Source organism: Papio anubis, chromosome 8 (assembly GCF_008728515.1).
Source record: "Papio anubis isolate 15944 chromosome 8, Panubis1.0, whole genome shotgun sequence".
Lineage (NCBI taxonomy): Eukaryota > Metazoa > Chordata > Mammalia > Primates > Cercopithecidae > Papio > Papio anubis.
The window spans coordinates 23,484,094-23,508,767 of NC_044983.1; the positions used below are offsets into that span (position 1 = coordinate 23,484,094).

Genomic DNA, 24,674 nt, shown 5'->3' on the forward strand with positions numbered 1-24,674 from the left:
CGTGTAATTTTTTTAACAAAACTGAAAAAAAGTCATTTCCATTCTTGCTACCTAACAGCAAAACAAGCACTTTTCATTTTTTTCTTTCTTTTTTTCCCAAATACCATACTTCATGCCAAACAAGCACTTTCCAAATGTTTTTATGCTCTTCACAAATACTTTTTTATGGCTGCATAATATTCTAGCATTTAGACTTAAGAAGAGGGAATCCCCTAGATAAACACTTAAGTGCTTTCTAATTTGTCGTTATTACAAATATAAAAACCCGTACTCTGACTATCTTTATACATGAAGTCTTTTCCATGTTTAAGACTGTCTCCCCAAGAAAATTCCCAGAAGTTGCATTTCTAGATCACATGCTGAGAACAAGCCTACACCTGGAGATATAAATATTGCCAAATCGCTTGCCATAGATTTCTACCATGTGTGAGTGTTTATCTTACTGCACTCTTGGTTATGTTGCAAACTGATATTTAAAAATCATTAGGGCCAGGCGTGATGTCTCATGCCTGTAATCCCAGCACTTTGGGAGGCTGAGGCAGGTGGATTACTTGAGGTTAGGAGTTCGAGACCAGCCTGGCTAACATGGTGAAACCCCATCTCTACTAAAAGAAAAATATAATAATTAGCCAGTGTGTTGGTGCACACCTGTAATCCCAGCTACTGGGGAGGCTAAGGCATGAGAATTGCTTGAACTCAGGAGTCAGAAGTTGCAGTGAGCTGAGATGATGCCACCGCATTCCGCCTGGGCAACAAAGTGAGACTCTGTCTCAAAGAAAGAAAAAAAAGAAAAATGGTTTGTTCTCAGAGGTTTAATAACTATACACTTCTTTTTCCTTTTAACATTCTGCCTTCTTTTTCTATGTAATTCATTATTGGGAATTTATTTTAATGAAAATACAAGATGAGAAATTAAATTTTCTTAGGTAGCAAGAAAATAATCCCAGCATATTCATGTAATTATTGGATTTTTTTCATGATTTGTTATGCCTCTTTTGCCATATATTAAATTGCTATATACTATAGTATTTCATTGTTTCATGTATATGTCTTTTTTTTTTTTTTACCACTAGTATCACAGATCATTGTAGCTTTACCATATATTCTGGTATCTGGTAGGGCCTATCTTTACCCTTTTTTTCCCCCAAAGTTAGCATCTGTTCACATCTCTGTCGAATTCTCAAAGAGGTCATGTTGTGATTTTAATGGAAGTGTCATTAAAATTATAGGTCAACTGGGGGAGAATTTACATCTTTATAGTAAGATTGTGACTATACAATTTAAATGTTCTTCTCAACAGTTATGCATGTGTTATACAGATCATACAAAGAACTAAAAATTTATCTTTTATTTGTTTAAAGGACTTTGGGTATCCTTGAAGCTCTTGCCAGGTGACCTCACACAGGTTCAGAAGAATTTTTCACACTTGGTTGATAGATCAACAGCAATAGCCCGGAAGATGGGCTTTCCTGAAATCATACTGCCAGGTGAGCACTTTGCATGGCTCACCTGTTTGCTTCCTCCTGTGCAGCGATTGTTTCTTATTGGACGGTGGAGGCAACTTGGATCCAGAAGACTTGGTTGTTTACATTCATTGGTCCTGAGGCAACTGGGACACAAACAGAGACACCTGCAGTACTTAAGAAGCTACCCAGTGTGCAAGCCCAAGATAATGCTTTTAAACATAACTCAAATTTTCTTACTCTCTCTTTACACAGACTCTTTCAGATAGCACAGGGTGCTCCGTTCAGGAGACTAATTGGCCTCATTTGTGTGTCCCTTTCTCGTTATGACGTCCCCAGCCCATGGGCGCCTTGCTCTCTCCATTCTCTGCAGCTCCAAAAGGGCTCTGGCTCTCCCTGTTCTTGTTGTGACGAGAATGTCAGCATTTTCCTGTTTCATCTTCTTTCTAGTGATCTGCATATGTGTGTGTTCTCTCGATTCGCTGATTTCACCCATTTAATTTTAATCTCCGTACTAAGAAAAGGGAATCAGTCCCTCAAATTTTATACATGTTGCTATAAACTAACTGATATTAATAGAAATTCTAGAAAAACAACCATGCCATGTTAGAAAAATTCTAGAAAACCAACTTATCTGTTGCACAAAAATCCAGGTTATTTTAGGCCAGGCATGGTGGCTCATGTCTGTAATCCCAGCACTTTGGGAGGCTGAGGCAGGCAGATCACTTGAGGTCAGGACTTTGAGTCCAGCCTGGCCAACATGGTAAAACCTGTCTCTATCAAAAATACAAAAATTAGCTGGGCATGGTGGCAGGTGCCTGTAGTCCCAGCTACTCAGGAGGCTGAGGCATGAGAATCGCTTGAGCCCGAGAGGCAGAGCTTGCAGTGAGCTATGATTGCACCACTGTACTCCAGTCTGGGTGACAGAGCAAGACTCTGTCTCAAAAAAAATAAAAATAAAAATAAAAAATTAGGTATTTTAAAGTAATACAAGATCTTATTTCTCCTTTGAGAAATTAAGGGGCAGTGATAACTTGTTGCTGCCTACACTCTCTACATGTAGTGAGTCTTAAATGAATATTTGTGGAATGAATGAATAAAAAAGTAATAAAATGGAGATCACTCTTTTTTTCCTTTTCTCATAAAAGAAGATAGTTTTTTGCTTATTTTGTCCATTACATGGCCATTTTACCCTGATATACATTCATCAACATTCTGGGAAAATGTTTTGTCTTCTTGTTAAAGAAAAATTTTACTGCTATGACAAGACACAAATCTGAAAACATAAAGTAGAGGAGTTTATTCTTTGATCAAGGTGACAGCAGGGTTGACTTCTCCTGAGGCCTTTGAATAAGGTGAGTTTACCTTTGAAATCTGGCTTGTAAAATAACATTAAGGTTTTTTTTTTGTTTGTTTTTTGTTTTTAAGTCAATAGGATTGGTTCATAGAATGCCAAGGGCTACATCGGTTTTAAAATTCATCTAGAATATGGCCAGGCGAGATGGCTTACATCTGTAATCCCGCACTTTGAGAGGCTGAGGTGGGTGGATCACTTGAGGTCAGGAGTTCAAGACCAGCCTGGCCAACATGGTAAAAACCCATCTCTATTCCAAATACAAAAATTAGCTGGGCAAGTTGATGTGCACCTGTAATCCCAGTTACTTGGGAGGCTGAGGCAGGAGAATTGCTTGAACCTGGGAGGTGGTGGTTGCAGTGAGCTGAGATTGTACCACTGCACTCCAGGGTGACACAGCAAGACTCTGCCTCAAAACTAAAAAAAAGCCGGGAGTGGTGGTGTGTGCCTGTAATCCCAGCTACTTGGAAGGCTGAAGTGGGAGGATCACTTGAACTCAGGAGGCAGAGTTTGTAGTGACGTTAGATTGTGCCACTGCACTCCAGCCTGGGCAATAGAATAAGACTCTGTCTCAAGAAAGAAAGACAAAAAAAAAAAATCATCTAGGGGGGCAGTTCCAAGATGGCCGAATAGGAACAGCTCCAGTCTACAGCCCCCATTGTGAGCCACACAGAAGACGGGTGATTTCCGCATTTCCAACTAAGGTACCAGGTTCATCTCACTGGGGCGTGTCGGACAGTGGGTGCAGCCCACCAAGCGTGAGCCAAAGCAGGGTGAGGCATCGCCTCACACGGGAAGCTCAAGGGGTCAGGGAATTCCCTTTCCTAGCCAAACAAAGCAGTGACAGACGGCACCTGGAAAATCAGGTCACTTCCACCCTAATACTGCGCTTTTCCAATGGTCTTAGCAAACGGCACACCAGGAGATTATATCCCACGCCTGGCTCAGAGGATTCCACGCCCATGGAGCCTTGCTCATTGCTAGCACAGCAGTCTGAGATCGAACTGCAAGCTGGCAGCGAGACTGGGGGAGGGGCGCCCGCCATTGCTGAGGCTTGAGTAAGTAAACAAAGCTGCCAGGAAGCTCGAACTTGGTGGAGCCCACCTCAGTTCAAGGAGGCCTGCCTTCATCTGTAGACTCCACCTCTAGGGGCAGGGCATAGCCAAACAAAAGGCAGCAGAAACCTCTGCAGACTTAAATGTCCCTGTCTGACAGCTTTGAAGAGAGTAGTGGTTTTCCCAGCACAGAGCTTGAGATCTGAGAACGGACAGACTGCCTCCTCAAATGGGTCCCTGACCCCCAAATAGCCTAACTGGGAGACATCCCCCAGTAGGGGCCGAGTAACACATCACACAGCCAGGTACCCCTCTGACACGAAACTTCCAGAGGAATGATCAGGCAGCAACATTTTCTGTTCAGTAATATTCGCTGTTCTGCAGCCTCCACTGCTGATTCCCAGGCAAACAGGGTCTGGAGTGGACCTCCTGCAAACTCCAACAGACCTGCAGCTGATGGTCCTGACTGTCAGAAGGAAAACTAACAAACAGAAAGGACATCCACACCAAAACCCCAACTGTACGTCACCATCATCAAAGACCAAAGGTAGATAAAACCACAAAGATGGGGAAAAAACAGAACAGGAAAACTGAAAATTCTAAAAATCAGAGTGCCTCTCCTTCTCCAAAAAACGCAGCTCCTCGCCAGCAACGGAACAAAGCTGGACAGAGAATGACTTTGACAAGTTGAGAGAAGAAGGCTTCAGACGAACAAACTTCTCCGAGCTAAAGGAGGAAGTTCAAACCCATAGCAATTAAGTTAAAAACCTGAAAAAAGATTAGACAAATGGTTAACCAGAATAACCAATGCAGAGAAGTCCTTAAAGGATCTGATGGAGCTGAAAACCATGGCACGAGAACTACGTGACGAATGCACAAGCTTCAGTAGCCAATTCGATCAACTGGAAGAAAGGGTATCAGAGAAGGAAGATCAAATGAATGAAATGAAGCGAGAAGAGAAGTTTAGAGAAAAAAGAATAAAAAGAAACGAACAAAGCCTTCAAGAAGTATGAGACTATGTGAAAAGACCAAATCTACATCTGATTGGTGTACCTGAAAGTGATGGGGAGAATGGAACCAAATTGGAAAACACTCTTCAGGATATTATCCAGGAGAACTTCCCCAACCTAGCAAGGCAGGCCAACATTCAAATTCAGGAAATACAGAGAATGCCACAAGGATACTCCTTGAGAAGAGCAACTCCAAGACACATAATTGTCAGATTCACCAAGGTTGAAATGAAGGAAAAAATGTTAAGGGCAGTCAGACAGAAAGGTCGGATTACCCACAAAAGGAAGCCCGTCAGACTAACAGCAGATCACTCAGCAGAAACTCTACAAGCCAGAAGAGAGTGGGGGCCAGTATTCAACATTCTTAAGGGAAAGAATTTTCAACCTGAAATTTCATATCCAGCCAAACTAAGCTTCATAAGTGAAGGAGAAATAAAATCCTTTACAGACAAGCAAATGCTGAGAGATTTTGTCACCACCAGGCCTGCCCTACAAGAGCTCCTGAAGGAAGCACTAAACATGGAAAGGAACAAATGGTACCAGCCACTGCAAAAAACATGCCAAGTTGTAGAGACCATCGATGCTAGGAAGAAATTGCATCAACTAACGAGCAAAATAACCAGCTAATATCATAATGACAGGATCAAATTCACACATAACAATATTAACCTTAAATGTAAATGGGATTAATGCTCCAATTAAAAGACACAGACTGGCAAATTGGATAGAGTCAAGACCCATTAGTTTGCTGTATTCAGGAGACCCATCTCACGTGCAGAGACACACATAGGCTCAAAATAAAGGGATGGAGGAAGATCTACCAAGCAAATGGGAAACAAAAAAAGGCAGTGGTTGCAATCCTAGTCTCTGATAAAACAGACTTTAAACCAACGAAGATCAAAAGGGACAAAGAAGGCCATTACATAATGGTAAAGGGATCAATTCAACAAGAAGAGCTAGCTATCCTAAATATACATGCACCCAATACAGGAGCACCCAGATTCATACAGCAAGTCCTTAGAGACCTACAAAGGGACTTAGACTCCCATACAATAATAATGGGAGACTTTAACATCTCACTGTCAACATTAGACAGATCAACGAGACAGAAAGTTAACAAGGATATCCAGGAATTGAACTCAGCTCTGCACCAAGCAGACCTAATAGACACCTACAGAACTCTCCACTCCAAATCAACAGAATATACATTCTTCTCAGCACCACATCGCACTTATTCCAAAATTGACCACATAGTTGGAAGTAAAGCACTCCTCAGCAAATGTAAAAGAACAGAAATTATAACAAACTGTCTCTCCGACCACAGTGCAATCAAACCAGAACTCAGGATTAAGAAACTCACTCAAAACCGCTCAACTACATGGAAACTGAACAACCTGCTTCTGTATGACTACTGGGTAAATAATGAAATGAAGGCAGAAATAAAGATGTTCTTTGAAAAAAACAAATCATGAGTGAACTCCCATTCACAATTGCTTCAAAGAGAAAAAAATACCTAGGAATCCAACTTACAAGGGATATGAAGGACCTCTTCAAGGAGAGCTACAAACCACTGATAAGATAAAATGAAATAAAAGAGGATACAAACAAATGGAAGAACATTCCATGCTCATGGATAGGAAGAATCAGTATTGTGAAAACGGCCATACTGCCCAAGGTAATTTATAGATTCAATGCCATCCCCATCAAGCTACCAGTGACTTCACATAATTGGAAAAAACTACTTTAAAGTTCATATGGAACCAGAAAAGAGCCCGCATTGCCAAGTCAATCCTAAGGCAAAGGAACAAAGTTGGAGGCATCATGCTACCTGACTTCAAACTATACTGCAAGGCTACAGTAACCAAAACAGCATGGTACTGATACCAAAACAGAGATATAGACCAATGAAACAGAACAGAGGCCTCAGAAATAACACCACACATCTAGAACCATCTGATCTTGGACAAATCTGACGAAAACAAGAAGTGGGGAAAGGATTCCCTATTTAATAAATGGTGCTTGGAAAACTGGCTAGCCATATGTAGAAAGCTAAAACTGGATCCCTTCCTTATACTTTATACAAAAATTAATTCAAGATAGATTAAAGACTTAAATGTTAGACCTAAAACCATAAAAACCGTAGAGGAAAACCTAGGCAATACCATTCAGGACATAGGCATGGGTAAGGACTTCATGTCTAAAACACCAAAGCAATGGCAACAAAGCCAAAGTTGACAAATGGGATCTAATTAAACTAAAAAGCTTCTGCACAGCAAAAGAAACTGCTATCAGAGTGAACAGGCAACCTGCAGAATGGGAGAAAATTTTTGCAATCTACTCATCTGACAAAGGGCTAATATCCAGAATCTACAAGGAGCACAAACAAATTTACAAGAAAAAAACAACCCCATCAACATGTGGGCGAAGGATATGAACAGACACTTCTCAAAAGAAGACATTTATGCAGCCAACAGACACATGAAAAAATGCTCATCATCACTGGCCATCAGAGAAATGCAAATCAAAACCACAATGAGATACCATCTCATACCAGTTAGAATGGTGATCATTAAAAAGTCAGGAAACAACAGGTGTTGGAGAGGATGTGGAGAAATAGGAACACTTTTACACTGTTGGTGGGAGTGTAAACTAGTTCAACCATTGTGGAAGACAGTGTGGCAATTCCTCAGGAATCTAGAACTAGAAATACCATTTGACCCAGCCATCCCATTACTGGGTATATACCCAAAGGATTATAAATCATGCTGCTGTAAAGACACATGCACACGTATGTTTATTGTGACACTATTCACAATAGCAAAGACTTGGAACCAACCCAAATGTCCTACAGTGATAGACTGGATTAAGAAAATGTGGCATGTATACACCATGGAATACTATGCAGCCATAAAAAAGGATGAGTTCATGTCCTTTGTAGGGACATGGATGCAGCTGGAAACCATCATTCTCAGCAAACTATTGCGAGGACAAAAAACCAAACACTGCGTGTTCTCACTTATAAGTGGGAATTGAACAATGAGAACACTTGGACACAGGAAGGGGAACATCACATACTTGGGCCTGTTGTAGGGTTGGGGGAGTGGGGAGGGATAGCATTAGGAGATATACCTAATGTAAATGACGAGTTAATGGGTGCAGCACACCAACATGGCACATGTATACATATGTAACAAGCCTGCACGTTGTGCACATGTACCCTAGAACTTAAAGTATTTTAATTTAAAAATTAAAAAATCATCTAGAACAAGGGTTTCCAGTGCTAGTCTGTGGATCAGCTAATCAAGATCTCCTTGAAGATCTCCATGAAAATACAGATTCCCAGATTTCTAGAGACTGATTCAGAGCTCCCAGGGTGATCTGGTGGTGAGTCAGTTCTGAGAAATTCAGGTCTAGACCCAACTCCCTGCGCTTGGAACTCCTTCCTGTTGTCCCATCACCATGTGAACTGGTTCCGGTTGCCTCCTTAACTCTCCCCTGTACCCCCTTGCCCTCCAGCAAGGAGCTTTGACTCTCTGTCTTCAGCCTCACAGGAGTGATTCTGTCCACTCTCTTTCTGTGTTCTCACCTCTGCTAGCCCCACTCCAGCCTCTCAAGAGTAGCTCTCATGAGAGTCACCCATGATCATGGTATCTCTACCTCTGATTGGTGTTTTCTAGCCTAGTGATCAGCTCTGTGACCTCTCAGCAGCATCTGACATTGTTGAAATATTTCCTTCCCTTCTCATTGGTGACCCCTCACTTTTCTCTGTTTCTCCATTTCCCTGGGGCCTCTGCTAGAACCCGTTTGCCACCTTCTCATATTCTGCTTCGCCTCTAAATGTCGAAGGTCCTTGCTCTTTGGTTCTGAGACCCTGTATTCATGTGCTTGGGCTGCCATAGCAAAATACCACGGACTGGGTGGCATCAGCATTAGTTTTCTCACAACAAAGGATGGGAGACTGGAAGTTCAACATCAAGGTGACAGCAGGGATGGCTTCTTGGGAGGCCTTTCTCCTTGGCTTGCAGACGGCCATCTTCTCCCTGCGTCTTCACTTGGTTGTCCCTCTGTGCCTGTCTGTGTCTTAATCTCTTCGTATGAGGGCACCAGTCATACGGGATTAGGGCCCACCTATATGACCGCATTTTACCTTACTTACTCTTTTAAAGGCCCTATCTCCAAATACAGTCATATTCTGCGTTACTAAGGGTTACGGCTTCAGCATATGAATTTGGGGAGGACACAGTTCAGCCCAGAACAGCCCTCTTTCTGTTTCACCTGTATTTTCTCCCTAGGGGCATCATCCACTCACTTGGCTTTCATCTGCCTGTCACCTTCAAATCTGTAGCCCCAGCACCAAGACCTCTTTAATGAACTCTAGGATCATATAGCCAGCTATTTCCTGCCTTAGGAGTCCCCTCTTTTTTTTTTTTTTTTTTTTTGAGACAAGGTCTTGCTCTGTCATCCAGGCTGGAGTACAGTTGTGTGATCATAGCTCACTGTAAGCCTCGATCTCCTGGGCTCAAGCAGTCCTCCCACCTCAGTCTCCTGGGTAGCCTGGACTACAGGCATGAGCCACCACATCTGGCTAATTTTTGTTGTTGTTGTTGTTGTAGAGACCAAGTTTCATTATGTTGCCCAGGCTAATCTTGAACTCCTGGGCTCAAGCAGTCCTCTTGTCTCTGCCTCCCAAAGTGCTGAGATTACAGGCATGAGCCACAACACCCAGCCCCTCCTTGCTTTAATTGGCTAATTCTTATTCAGCATCCCCATTTGGACCTCATAATTCTGTGCATCTAGGCCTGAGGCACCTCTCTTGTGTTTTATCTAAGAAAATAACACCTCCATCCATTCATCCATCCGTCCATCCACCCACCCACCCACCTGTCTATCATCCATCCACCCACCCATCCACCTACCCGTTCAGCTGTCCACCTATCCATCCACTCATCCACCTATCTAACCTCTATCCATCCATCCATCCACCCACCCATCATCCATCCATCCATCCATCCACCCACCCACCCACCCATCCATCCATCCATCCACCCACCCACCCACCCACCTACCCATCCATCCATCCACCCACCCACTCATCCATCCATCCATCCGCCCAGCCACCCATCCATCCATCCATCCATCCACCCACCCACCTATCCATCCACTGCACAAGCAAAAAGCCAGAAAGTTACCCTTGATACCTCCCTTTCCTTTACAACTCACATAAATTAGATAAGACCTGTCAGCGTTATCTTTGAAAGGACTCTGAAATCACTCTTTGCCTTTTCTCCATCTCCATTGCCACCACCTGAGTTGGAGCTACGATGGCCTCTTCCCTGGATGACTGCCATAACTTCCTACCTGGTTTTCATGTTTCTGCTCTCTCTTTGCTCATTTTCTCTTCTTCGTACTGCATCCAAATGTTCTATTTCATAAGCACATCTGATCTCACCCCACTCCTCTCTCACGGAAAACATCGTACTGACTTTCGTTTATGTGGAGGGTAAGTATAAAAATTCTTAATTTGCCCACCGGCCTCAGGGGGATCTGGCTTATTTCTGTCTCTACAACCTCATCTCACACCAGAACACCCCCTCACTGTGAGAATGTCAGTCAGGTTGTCTCCTACCTCTGGGCCTTTGCACAGGCCACTCTCCCTGACCGTGCTAACACCTGAAGGGAAAGATTCGCATACCCCGCAGACGAGGTCAGGACCAGGTATTGTGCATTCACAGAGCCTGGCATGTTCCTCCGCTGGTAATGGTGGGTTTACTTGTGCAGATTATTTGACTGGTGCTTCTCTCCTGCACTAGACTGTAACCTGAGTTGGGGCAAGGACGATGAGTGGCTCACCATCGCCACCCAGACACCTAGCACATGCCTGCTGCAGAGTAGGAGCTCAAGCACTTTTTAAAATGAATATTACCGCCATCATGTGATTATACCATAATTTATTCCACTAGTTCCCTGTGCTTGGAAATTGAGACTGTTTCCACGTTTCCACTTTTATAAACACCACAGTGAATATCCTTACAGATAAATTATTGCGCACATTTTTAATACTTTGAGACAAATATTACCAGTGGAATTGCCGTATTGAGACTTTTGACACATTTTCAGTTTCTCCATTGACAAAGAGTGTGTCAAGTAAGATTTCAAACTGTGCTGTGTGAATAAGCCCCTTTTTCTTCATCCTCAGCAAGTGTAAGCAGTATCTTATTTTTTTCCAGTTGGGGAAATGATCAAAATGATCACTGCTCTAAATATGCACTCCTGTTTTCTTATAGTGTTAAAAGGTTTTGTTTTTTACATTGGGAGGCAGTTTAATATAGTGCAGGTGTTGGAATCAGTTTTTCAATACTTTTTTCATCTAGGAGTTTAATATACTTTACATTTATTCGAAGTTTCCTTTATGTACTTCAGTAACATTTAATATTTTTCTTCAATATGTGGGCCACACATTTATTAATTAAATTTTTTTTGTTGGGTAATGAAGAAAAAACCAGCAGAAAGCATTCTTTCATTGATAAAATCAAGTAAACTGATTTAAAGAAATGTAAAGTACTCTAGGCTGGGCATGGTGGCTCACACCTGTAATCCCAGCAGTTTGGGAGGCTGAGGTGGGCAGATTGCTTGAGTCCAGGAGTTTGAGACCAGTCTGGGCAACGTAGTGAGACCCCTTCTCTACAAAAAATACAAAACATTAGCCAGGCATGGTGGTGTGTGCCTGTAATCCCAGCTACTTGGGAGGCTAAGGTGAGAGGATTACTTGAGCCTGCCCAACAGGCCAATGTTGCAGTGAGCCAAGATGGCACCACCGCACTCCAGCCTGGGCAACAGAGCAAGATCATGTATCAAAAAAGAAAAGAAAAACATACTCTATAGGCTTTCAGAAGGAGTATCTATCTCATCAGGTTGTTCTATAGATGAACAAGTCAGTCTGTAATTGATTACATTAATACATATAAGACATTTTGACCAGTGCCTGGCACAGCATATAATAAGCACTCAATAGACAGTTGCCTTCTTTATTATCAGATGTATTCAAAATATCACACTCTCCAAGGCACTATTGAAAAACGATCTGCCACTGTAACCTAATAATATATAATATGTGTTTATTATTAGACAGAAATTTTTAATAGAGAAAGAATTACTACTTAATTTTCTATAAAACCACAGTGCAAAGACATCTTGGTATGCATGGAAAGGTAAAATGAGATAAGCTGAAGACAGCAAATGCATATGAAAGCCTCTTGTCAGATGAGGAGTTCAGTATAAAACCAGAACATTTCATATCGTCTTTATCTTTTGTGTCATATGACATTGTGAAACTTAGAATGACTTCTCTCAGCAGCACTCACAGCATGCTTGTCCTATTGCAGGAGATGTTCGGAATGACATTTATGTCACCCTGATCCATGGCGAGTTTGACAAAGGGAAGAAGAAGACGCCAAAGAATGTGGAGGTGACGATGTCTGTGCACGATGAGGAAGGCAAGCTCTTGGAGGTGCGTGGTGTGGCCCAGAAATCCTGCTGCCATCACATCCATCTTTACAATCACCATAGACTTTTGGCCGTATTTTAATTCTTTGCATCAGGATAGGTTTGGTTTTTCCTGAGAAAAGAAATATAAAGACTGTTAAATTTATGATTAGCAATGAGCAGTTTCACTAAGGAAGCTATCTAGACTCTTATATTTCTCCTGTGCTAAGAAATAGCTCCAGCCCCTAATGATTTTATGTGTAAGCTTCCAATGCAGAGGTTATTTATCATTTTCAACTTATTTTGCCACTTTCAAGCTTGATCAGTTACTCTGAGGCTTCAGCTAAGTGGCCTGGTTGCTCGAATAGCATCAGAAAGCACGTTTCCTTCCCTGGGTGAGCCGAACCAAAGAACATGCGCTCATCAGAGACTGAAACTGGAAGATCCCTTGGGTAGGCATCTGCTACCACTGCTCTTTAGTGTTTTTTGTTTGTTTTGTTTTTTTTTGAGACAGAGTCCCGCTCTGTTGCCCAGGCTGGAGTGCAGTGGCGCGATCTCGGCTCACTGCAAACTCCGCCTCCCAGGTTCACGCCATTCTCCTGCCTCAGCTTCCTGAGTAGCTGGGACTACAGGCGCCCACCACCATGCCCGGCTAATTTTTTTGTAATTTTAGGAGAGAGGGTTTCACCGTGTTAGCCAGGATAGTCTCGATCTCCTGACCTTGTGATCTGCCCACCTCAGCCTCCCAAAGTGTTGAGATTACAGGCGTGAGCCACCGTGCCCAGCCTGCTTTTTAGTTTTAATGAACAGGAAACTGTTAGAAACTTTAAAAGGAAGAGTTATTTTCTCTGGAAACACAGGCATTAGTGGCAGAGCTGGGAGGGTATCCAAGTATCCTGAATTCAAGTCCAGAGTTCCTCCATTCTGGCAGCTTTTCTTTCTTCTTTTTTTTTTTTTTTTTGATGGACTCTGACACTGTCGCCCAGGCTGGAGTGCAGTGGCACAATCTCTGCTTGCTGCAACCTCTGCCTCCCAGGTTCAACCAATTCTCCTGCCTCAGCCTCCCAAGTAGCTGAGATTACAGGTACCCGCCACCACACTCAAGTAATTTTTTTGTATTTTTAGTAGAGACGGGGTTTCACTATGTTAGCCAGGCTGGGTTCAAACTCCTGACCTCGTGATCTGCTCACTTCAGCCTCCCAAAGTGCTGGAATTACAGGCACGAGCCACCATGTGCAGCCTGCGTTGTTTTGCTTTGCTTTCCTCTTTCTTTTCTTTTCTTTTTTTTTTTTTTTTGTTTCTTTCCTCTCCCTTCCCTTCCCTTCCCTTCACTCCCCTCCCCTCCCCTCCCTTCCTCTCTTTTTCCCTCCCTTCCCCTCTCCTCCCTTCCCCTCCCCCTCCCCCTCTTCTATTTTCCTTTCTTTTCCATTTTCTTTCCTTCCTTTTTTTTTTTTTTAACATTAAGACAAGATCTAAAGCAGATATCTGCCAGCTTTCTGCCCACATAAAGAAGTGAGTCCTGATTCTGACATCAAAGAGGATAGGCAGGAGGTGGTCACAGGAGGCTGCATGACCTCTGCTGAACTCCAGCTCTTCTCGTATGAGCCATAGTTACCTGCTTTGATAACCAAGGACCAAGCACTTGATTGACTTGACTCACAGAGTGTCCTGTTGCAGAGTTGTTTGAGGCTACAGTGAAATACAATTTCATCACTTCCCATGGATGTTATAATCTATTAAGGAGGCAGATAGCCAGGCAGTTCACTAAGTCAAGTCGTATTCTGCATGAAAGGGAGAAACTGAATGCTGTGAGCCACTGTATGAGAGTGCTTTGTTTGTGCTGTTGGTAAGAGCAGATGAGCTCATTTCAAGTAGACACCTTCTCCTGTTGGTCATTTCGTTTGATAGTGCCCCACCAAGGGCTGGTTCTACTGAGCTAAGTGGTTCAAGACCAGGAAAAGATGCAGCCCTGAGTTTGAGTGAATATGCTGTGCCAATACCCTAAGTCCCTAAAACAGAATGTAGACAGGAAAGAGAAATGCTTTTCTGCAAACAGTGGCGCATCTGCATTTGTCACCTAACTTCTCATCATCATCATGTTTCCTGAAAGAGAAAAGAGGAAAAAATCAGAGGAGAATGCATGCCTGGGGAGAGAAAAGAAAATACAAGTTACGGGAAAGAAGAATATTTAGGCAGTGCTGGGTTCCTTAACTGCTACCAAATTGATATTATAGACCCTTGAATAAAGTGGTAGAAATTCATTCTCTGTTCTTCATCCCCCAAACTTAATCAGCCAATCAGTGCCAGTGTAGGGCATGTGTGAATGTGTTTTGGGGTAAGGGGCTTATGCATGGTATATGGGGTCCTCTTCCTTTTCTAAACAAAATTATTCCCTTCTAATTTTTTCCTTCCATCCGAAGAAAGCAATTCACCCCGGTGCTGGATATGAAGGCATTTCAGAATACAAATCAGTAGTCTATTACCAAGTCAAGCAGCCCTGTTGGTATGAGACTGTCAAGGTGAGAATGAGTCATTTGCAACCCCTGTTATTTGTTAAACCTCAGTTAGATTCCTATCTTCTGTTTACCCCCAAATTATTCCTACTTTATTTTGAAATTTTTAGATAAGTTGCCTATGGTGTGCAATAAGAAACGAATCGGTAATTATAATTCTGTATTAAGAGCATTTATCATTAAGAAACTCAGTATTCTTCAATAATGTTCTCATTCATAAATGTATGGGAATTTGAATAGCAAAGCTGGTGGTTGACATGATGGATATAATAGACTGCCAAGACGGTACAAAACCAAACAGAAATTTTCACACTGTGCAAACAGTTTCCTAACATTTTTTTCTTCTTGGCCTCTCACCAAGTGTTCTGGGCCTCTTTTCAACTTCAATATGTGTATTACACATTCCAAAGTGCTTTTCAGATCAGTCATCTCCTTTGAGCCCCACAAGGGCTCTGCAACTAGAACAAGCAGGTGTTGTAACGCCATCTTTCTGATTAGGTACTGAGGTTCAAAGTTCAGTGACTTCCTAGGATCCTAGAGCTGACTGGTATCAGGGCCTGAACTAGAGTCCACTTCTTCTGAATCCCAGGCTCCATCAGCTCTTTCTGGTTGTCGAAGTCACACGAGTTCTTCATAGAAAAAAAAAAATTTGTTTTAATTGCATTCGTATATCTCAATTTAGAATTAGCCATTTTCAACAGTTTTATATAGTTCATATGTTTTGAATGATGCTGTTGATAGAAATTTATATTGTGCTTTTTAAAACTACTTATCTCAATGCATATAAATTCTTCAGATATGTATTTTAGATACTTGCATGAGGTTCCATTGTATAATCATGCCGTAATTTAACTGCACACCACAAATCTCTGCTCATTTGAGTGCCCCAAGGCCGTTTCTTCTCTCCCCTGTAGATATGAGAGCAGCAGAAAGCTGCTTTATGAGCCCTAATTATTACCTTTCCCCCTCTTTATGGAATAATTAGGTCTTATAGATCCAATTATTACTATATTTATTCACATCTTGCAGTCTGAAAGGTCCTGTATAGACCTCAAAGTACCAGTATTCCCCCTCTGAAGTATTACTGTTTCTTACTTCAGAAAATGCTAGAAATTCACAGTGTCTCTATGCTCAGAATCTGTGATAAACAGCAAGATGATCTGAGATTCTTTTGATTTGAAAATAGCTCAGTCTCCTTTGAATGAAACCTATACCAAGTCTCACTCTCTAGTAATTTGTGCTGTGGAGAGTACAAAATTGAGCCTAATTCCATGAAATAAACCATGCATGCAAAGTACTTTGTGTCTGTAAACTATTAATTTCTTACTATGACACAGGTATCCATTGCTATAGAAGAGGTCACACGCTGCCATATAAGATTTACCTTCCGACACAGGTCATCTCAGGAATGTAAGTATTAAGAGGTCTATGACATATTTCCACTTAAAAAATTTTTTCTCTGGCTTGACAACCCTCTTGTGAATCTGGAGAACAAGATATTTGGAAACTAGAGACTTGGCAACTTTCTTTTGTAACTCACTGGTGCTAAGGAAATCAGCATAATGAATTTTGCTGGGCTTGCAAGGTCTGTGTTATCACTCTATATTAGGATTTCCTTAAAATGTGTTTTGTGAACATTAATATTCTCAAAGACAGCAGTCCTCAATCTTTGGCACCCAGAGACTGGTTTCGTGAAAGCCAATTTCTCCAAGGACCAGGAGCGGGGATGGTTTCAGGGTAACTCAACCACGTTACATTTGTTGTTTTCTTTATTCTTATTACATTGTACTATATAATGAAATAATTATACAACTCACCATAGTGTAGAATCAGTGGGAACCCTGAGCTTGTTTTCCTGCAACTAGACAGTTCAGATCATCAGGCGTTAGATTTGCACAAGGAGTATGCAACCTAGATCCCTTGCGTGCACAGGTCGCAATAGGGTTCGGCTCCTGTGAGAATCTAATGCTGCTGCTAATCCAACAGGAGGCAGAGCTCAGGTGGTAATGTGAGCAGTGGGGAGCAGCTGTAAAGACAGATGGAGCTTTGCTTGCTGGTCCGCCACTTACCTCCTGCTGTGTAGCCCAGTTCCTAACAGGCCACAGACTGGTACGGGTTCATGGCCTGGGCTTTGAGGTCCCCTGCTCTAAGCTGTTACTAGATGTTCTGTAACAAAAAGTGTTGTGTTTCACAATCAAATAGGTATAGGAAAGGCTGTGTATACCTTGTATCCCCCTCCTAGACATTCACAATGTATGTTGCCATGTTGCAGTAGCAAGAAAACTGTTTAGTCACTTGTCTCCCCAGATTGTCATTTTTCTCGTGAAAAAACTATTTCAAGTCTTAGGTCACAGTTCTTGAAATGGCTGCACTAAAGTGTGAGCAGAGAAGAAAATTGATTGTTTTCAGACCGATCACAAAATTTCTGGAAGCTGCTTCTTCTCATTTAGCACTGCATAAAAATGTAACCCCTCCTTCCAAAAATGCATGTGTTGTACACCATCTACACAGCAGGCTGCAGGCGAGGCCCTGGTCTATGACAGCCAGCTGGACACTGCCACGTAGAGTCTTTGTGGTCTGGTTAGGAAGATAAATGAAAAGAGTGGGTGGTTATGTACAGAACAGTGTGATGTGTATATTACAAGGGGGCAAAGACTTGTAATGGATACGTAGCACAGTACCTTACCCAGTCTGGGGGATTTATGCATATAACTTCCTACATCTTAGCTGAGACTTGAAGGAGAGTAGAAATTAGCCCAGTGAAGGGTGGCGGGAGAAACATGTTTGGAGAACCCCAATGAGCTCAGTAAGGCTAAAGCAGGACCAGTGGAGCAATAATAGTATCAGGTTGAATCATGTGAAATTGCCATTTTTTAGGTCTAAATGGCCACAAATATCAGCTATTTCATATGGTTCTGCATAACTAACAATGATCAATTAACAATTAACAAAGATCAAGTTCCTATGAAATATTATGTGAGACTGGGCGCGGTGGCTCACGCCTGTAATCCCAGCACTTTGGGAGGCTGAGGCGGGCGGATCACAAGGTCAGGAGATCGAAACCATCCTGGCTAACACGGTGAAACCCCGTCTCTACTAAAAATACAAAAAATTAGCCGGACGTGGTGGCGGGTGCCTGTAGTCCCTGCTACTCGGGAAGCTGAGGCAGGAGAATGGTGTGAACCCAGGAGGTGGAGCTTGCAGTGAGCTGAGGTCGCACCACTGCACTCCAGCCTGGGTGACAGAGTGAGACTCTGTCTCAAAAAAACAATAAAAGAATTATTATGTGAAGCTATATTTGTACATGGTCCTGTTTAGTATTCACAATAATATAATAAAGTACATTCTACTTTTATCTACATTTTTACATAAAGAAACTAAGGCACGGAGAGGCTAGGTACTTGCCCGTGGTCACAAGGCTAGCATATGACCAGGCTGGGTTAGCACCCAAGCAATCTGATTCTAGCTAGGCTGGAGCCAGGTCACAAAGGCTGAAGATGCTTTTCAACCATGTTAAGGAGGTGCAATTCAAGGGTGGTTTCTGGTTTTGAGATTTTGGGAGGGGTTGGCCTATGTTCATAACAGCTTTACCTGTAGTACTCCAACACTAGAATAGTCTAAATCCCCATCAGTAGGAGAATGGATAAACAAACTGAGGTAAAATCATACAATGGATGACTGCTCCACCAGTGTGGAGACCCGAGAGTCACAGCAGACCACAGAGCCGTGCCTATGATGAGAACAGGCCACAGGTTACCCAGTCAGAGCCACTGAAGCAGGGGACCCAGTGAGTTCAGAGACTGGCTCCGAAGACCAAGAGAGAGGTGCTCTGCCTCCTCATGAAGCTGCGCTCTCCTCCCAGCCGCCACAGGGCACACAGATCTTCTTTCCTGGCACTGGAGCTGGTATTCTGGGGAGGAAAGGGGAAGAAACCCTGGGCAGCACCTTAAACCCTAGAGTAGAATAAATATCTTGCAGAGCCTGTTTTAGAGCAACATAAATTGAGATCTCTCATTCAAGTGTTTTGAAGCAGGGTGGTTGACATGATTGGATTGGACTTGGAAAACCTCATTCCAATGTAGAGAATGTGTTGGCTGGGAGAGCCTGGAGACAGAGAGGTGCATTGGGAAGGTCCTGTAGAAATAAAGAGAAGAGGTGAGGTTGGCCTGAAGTCAGGAAGGGACAGCAAGACAGCAAGAGAGAGAAGAGACAGGCTCCAGAGCTATTTAGGACATGGAGTTGACATGGGGTGGAGTTGGTGTCAACACCCACATTTCCGATTTGGATGACTGGGTAGATGCTGGTCTCATTTATTAGGGGATGTAGGAAGAGGAGAGCCTACTTGGGGGTGCCAGGCAGTTTCATTGGCACACAGTACGTGTCTTACTGCAATTTGCTGAATTGTGCTTATTAGAATATGGTTGAACGCCACACCCCCAAGCAAGATGTGAAATCATCTGTCATAGCCATCGCCTCCTGGTGTCTTTCTGCACTGCTCAGACATGTCTTTCTGCTTTTTCAGCCAGAGATAAATCAGAGCGAGCATTTGGGGTGGCCTTCGTGAAGCTGATGAACCCGGATGGCACCACTCTGCAGGATGGGAGGCACGATCTGGTGGTTTATAAGGTGGTGCTAACAGAAAATGGCTGAGAAAAATATTTACTCCCTTTCAAATGGCGTTTAAGGCTCCTTTCACATTTATTTGTACAAACATCAGAAACCCTTCTAGAGCTATCTGTACTTGCCCATTAAAATCTAGAAACTCGGAAGGCTCTGGGCCCTCCGGCTTTGTGGTTTCCCACCTCCTTTCTGGAGAGAGTGAGTTGCATTATTACTGAGTCTTCTAAGGAGGCTCTCACCCTTTCCTGCGAATGGTGTTCCCTAGCAGGGAATGGTAAGGGGTCGGCCTCTCATCCTCTGCTCTTTGCGTCCTGCATGGCACGTGGACAGGTGCACCGTTGGGCTTCAGTAGCATGTGGTGGATGTGGTTTTCCTGTCACCATGAGCCATATACCATTTCTCTGCTCTGGGGGCCTTACTTCCTTCCCTGAGAGTTTTTGTTCTTCTCTTCCAACTGGTACTGAGCTCCCACTTCTACTGAGATTTTAGAGTCTAAAGTAGATGTTGGAAGATCTCATTTGTCCAACAATATCTGGGGATTTCCCCACAGTTGGCTGCTCTTTTGAGATACATCTACCTGATGAATATTTTTCTTAACCTGTTAGTTTATGAATCATTTTGGAAGGGGTGGCAAGCTATTTCTTCTTCCATCAACCATCAACCCAATAAAGTGTAATTGTCCCCATTTAGAGACTGAAGAAAATGAAATTTAACCTTATTCTGTAATATATTTATTTACTCTAACAGAGACTAGGATATTCTGGTTTCGAATTCACAACTTACTTTGTTTCCATTCAATCATGAAATTATTTCTGGGCTCAGTGTTTGCGGAGAGATATCATAGTATCTCAGAGTTGGAAGGGATCTTCAGGATAATTTGATAAAGTCATGCTTCTCATGCTGGAAATGCATGATAGAAATTGTTTTTATTTGCAAATAAGAGATGTTGGCCATCATTGGGTGTTCCTAACATGCTTCCTTTTTAGGGTGACAACAAAAAAATGGAAGATGCTAAATTCTACCTGACCCTGCCTGGGACCAAGATGGAGATGGAAGAAAAAGAACTTCAAGCATCCAAAAACCTGGTCACCTTCACCCCAAGCAAGGATAGCACTAAAGACAGCTTTCAGATTGCCACCCTCATCTGCTCCACAAAGCTCACCCAGAACGGTAGGATGGTGAATACATTGACACAAATAAGCTTCCCGCTCAGCCTTCCTAGGCTCCTTGGTTAGGCTCACAGGGCTGGACCATATGGGGCTGAGTCTTATAAGGCAGGATGTTGGCCAGTTGGATTCTGCTCTCTGCTTTTCAAGTGGTATTCTGGGTAGAACTGATCACATTGCACAGCTTCTTCGGAAGTTTCATTGTCCACTTTAAAGCAGGATGAAAAACATTTTAGTATTTTAATATCATAAAACCTATAAGTGTATTTATTAACAGCAACTGTAAAATTCAAAAGCCATATGTTCCTTGATAGTGCATTCTGTATAGTATATGCAGGAAGAGATGTTGGTAATAACAAGAGGAACCTGGCAAAGAATATAATCAGTCTCCTGTCCAAAAAGTATGGCAGGGCTTCCTGTTTGAGTTCTCTCTTTCTGTTGTATATTCTTCTCTTCCCCATTTTTTCCCAAGCAGTCATGGATTTTCATAAATTCAGCTGAATAGTTCAAAGAGGGCTTCATTTGGTTTTTCCTTCAAATCTCTGATATCAATTTTAACCTCTCTTGTGTAGATTATGGCATTTGATAGCCAATATCAACTTCTTATTTATTTAACTTAAGTAATGCGTAAGGAGCCCTACTGGATGTAGTAAACCAAGAAGGAGCTACCTAGGGGACTTGTGCTAGAAATTTTGTCTCCCATATGCTGTGTAGAGACTGGTGCCTTTGGCCTTGTAGACAGTTAGAGTGAGGTACAGGCAAGAGCTCTGCCTTAAGAGGTGCAAAGATAGACAAAACAGTGTAGTTATAGGGTAAACCCAGATATCAGATCCCTGATCTTTAGAAGGGCTCAGTATTAGGTTTGTTTTGACAAATCATGGTTGACAAAAAAAAAAATAAGAATTATATTTCAACTTGGACGAGTGGCTAGACTCAACAGAGTGAAGTTTAGGGCTAATCCGTATGTGCAAATAAAAGCATGCTCACTAAAAATGAAGCCAGAAACATAGAAGATGTGACAGAACCATCAGCAACATACCCTTGTTATGGACAAAGTGAATCTATTAACAATTAACTGCTGGTAGGTTAATGGGTACAGTATTTATGGAGGATAATTTAGAAGGCATATCAAGGATTTTAAATGTCTTCCGACCCTTTGAGCCTGTGATTTGACTCCTGGAAGCGGAACTTAAAGTAGTACAAAGTAAACAATGAGAGATGTGCATGAAGATTTATGTACAAAGATGTTATTTCCCTCTTATTTGTAACAGGGAAATACTGGAAACCACCCAAATGTCTGATAGTTGGGGTCAGTTTAACCACATTTTATAATTAAGTGACGAAATATATGCAGCTGCTAAATATGGTATTTCAAAACACATAGTGAAGGACACAGTGAACTTTTTAACACTGTACACAGTAGGATCCCAGTTTTATTTGGGTATATGTGAGCAATCTGCAGCCAGATTGCCTGGCTTCAAATCCCAGCTCTGCCACTTATTAGCTGTTTCATCTTGGGCAAGTGACTTGATATCTCTGTGAACTGGCTTCCTTGTCTTTAAAATGGGAGCAATAATAGTATCTATTTCAAAGAATGCAGTAAATTAAAATAAAAACAAAATAGCATTCGATCTATATAGTGAACACTATAATGTCAGCTATCACAATCATCATTATTTGTACACAGAAAAAGATGAATAGGATCAACTCAAAGTTTGATAGTTCTTGTTTTCTTTACTCTTTTTGGTATTTTCCAAATTTTTAACTATGAAATGTCAAAATGTTATTCTTTGAACTAAGTATGGTAGTATACTATATAAAGCATTAATATTATTTTAAAACTGTCAAGGGATATTTAAAAGGAATAACACTTACTGAACATCTAGTAGATAATCCTTTCTGGACTACAGATCAAAGAGGAATAAAGAAAACAAGAATAAAAGTTTGTGAAATTACTAGTAATGAAAAGCAAAAGGAATTTCTGTTAGCGATAAACATGTTGTTACATTGTTTGTTATCTCCATGTCAAAAATGCAGGGTTTCCTGACAAGTTGCAGTTCTCAATGTAGACCTTTCATTTGCTGGTATGCCTACTTCACCCCAGCTTCTGAATGTTCTTAACTAGCCTGTAGTGTCTTGATACGGTAGCCCCCAGACACATGTAGCTTGTAAAATTTAAATTAATTAAAATTGGAGGGTGGGGCGATTCGGGAGAAGTTGGACAAAAAGTACTAAAGTGCCACTAAACAAGAGGGTAAGTTCAAGAGATCTGTCATATATCCTCGTGGCTATAGTTAATATAGTGTATACTTGAAAATTGCTAAGAGAGTAGATTTTAAGTGTTCTCACCACCAAAAAATAAGTAATGTGTATGTTAATTACCTTGATTTACCCTTCCACAATGTGTGTGTGTGTATCAAAACATCATGTTGTACACTGTAAATATATACAATTTTTATTTGTTAATTATATTTTACTAATAAAAACAAAGTATAAATCAGTCCGCTAGTTGCCCTAGTCACATTTCAAGCACTCTGGTCTCCTGCAGCTGCTAACTTTTGTGCTGGGCAGACGGATGTACATTTCATCATCACAGAATGTTCCTTTGGATGACACTGTATGCTTTACTTTGTCATCCTTATTCCTGATGTTTTGATTTAAAAAAAGACAAACTCATCATAACACATACAAAAAAAGTCAGAAGTAATATTTCATTGCAAAGAAGGTTTAAAAAGGCAAGCCTCGTCGGAATCAGAGAGGAGTGACCTGCTATCCAAACGGACTGGGAGCAGGGAGAGGGACCAGGGGACAAGAGAGGGAAAGATGGAGACTTGGCAAAGGCATCGTGAGCATCGGGGAAAATGGGGTATTCCAGGGACAAATGATTGCAGATTATTCATGCATTTGCTTTTTTCTGACTTGATGGAAATTATAAAGAATGAATTTGATTTAATAAAACGCTGAAGAGCATTAATAAGCCATCGGCTAACTCTGTGAGGGCGTTGACTGAGTAGAGAGGGTAGCTGTGTTCTCCCTGAGAGGGCGAGCAAAGGCATTCCTCCTTCGCCTGAGGAGAGCTATTCAGACTCAAAAGGTTAAAAGCCACTGGAGTTTTAACAGACAGATCTTGGAGACTCTTTTTTGTTTACTTGATTTGCTTTTTCGATACTAAAACAGACCAGTTTGTGTGGGATCATTGGTTTCTGGGCCCAGTGGGAGGTAAGAATAGATTTGTTTTTCCAGGAAAAAGAGAGGAATGTGCAGGTCCCCAGAGGTGTGTGGCCTTGGGCCAGGAGGTTCATACTCGTCAGTCATTTCACCCTCCAGCACCAACTTTGCCATGATCATTTCCAGCTCATTGACCAGAAAATTGAGTTTTAAAGTGGCAAAAAATCTTTCTTAAGCTCTTAAGTGGTGGACTTGGATTTTGAAAACAGCTCTTTGTAGCTCCAAACAGTTTACAGTTTGTTGTTTTGCAGTTAGAGTCGCCAAGATCGGTTTGTTACAAACTCCAGTGACTTTTAACCTTTTGAGTCTGAATAGCTTTGTCGTACTTCCTTTTTAGAAGTATGTGTTCTTAAATTCTCTTCCTAGGGTAGAAGGCAATTACTACCCTAAATTTGGGGATTCTCATGCCCTCGCTTCTCTTTATAGTTTTGCCACATCTGTAGCCCTTAAAGTATGTTGTTTCATTTTGCATTGTTTTTATTTTATATAAATAAATTAAATTATGAGTCAGTCCCTTAGTTGCCCTAGCCACATTTCAAGTGTTCAGTAATCTCCTGCAACTGGTGACTTTTGCATGCCACCTTACTTATTTTTCAGTGGTCAGAACACTTATTTCTATTCTCTTAGCAATTTTCATGTATACGGTATACAGTATTATACAGCCTACAGTATTAATGTAGTTAATAATTGAACTATCTAATTGAAGTCTTGTGTCCTGTGTGAATTCTTGTGTAACTTTCGCTTTTACTCAGCATTACTGAAGATTTGAAGTATCCCGAATTC

The 24,674-nt window shown here is 41.8% G+C and overlaps 1 protein-coding gene across 10 annotated transcripts in view; it reads left to right on the plus strand.

Annotated features, from left to right (window-relative positions):
• Positions 1-24,674, plus strand: part of DOCK5 (dedicator of cytokinesis 5) — a 235,651-nt gene that overhangs the window by 127,485 nt on the left and 83,492 nt on the right. For all 10 annotated transcript variants that reach the window (XM_031669440.1, XM_031669441.1, XM_031669442.1 and 7 more), the window contains 6 exons: positions 1,362-1,487; positions 12,265-12,389; positions 14,785-14,883; positions 16,215-16,287; positions 19,400-19,503; positions 20,484-20,667. In XM_031669440.1, coding sequence (XP_031525300.1) covers positions 1,362-1,487; positions 12,265-12,389; positions 14,785-14,883; positions 16,215-16,287; positions 19,400-19,503; positions 20,484-20,667 — 711 coding nt within the window. The remainder of the gene's footprint in view (positions 1-1,361; positions 1,488-12,264; positions 12,390-14,784; positions 14,884-16,214; positions 16,288-19,399; positions 19,504-20,483; positions 20,668-24,674) is intronic.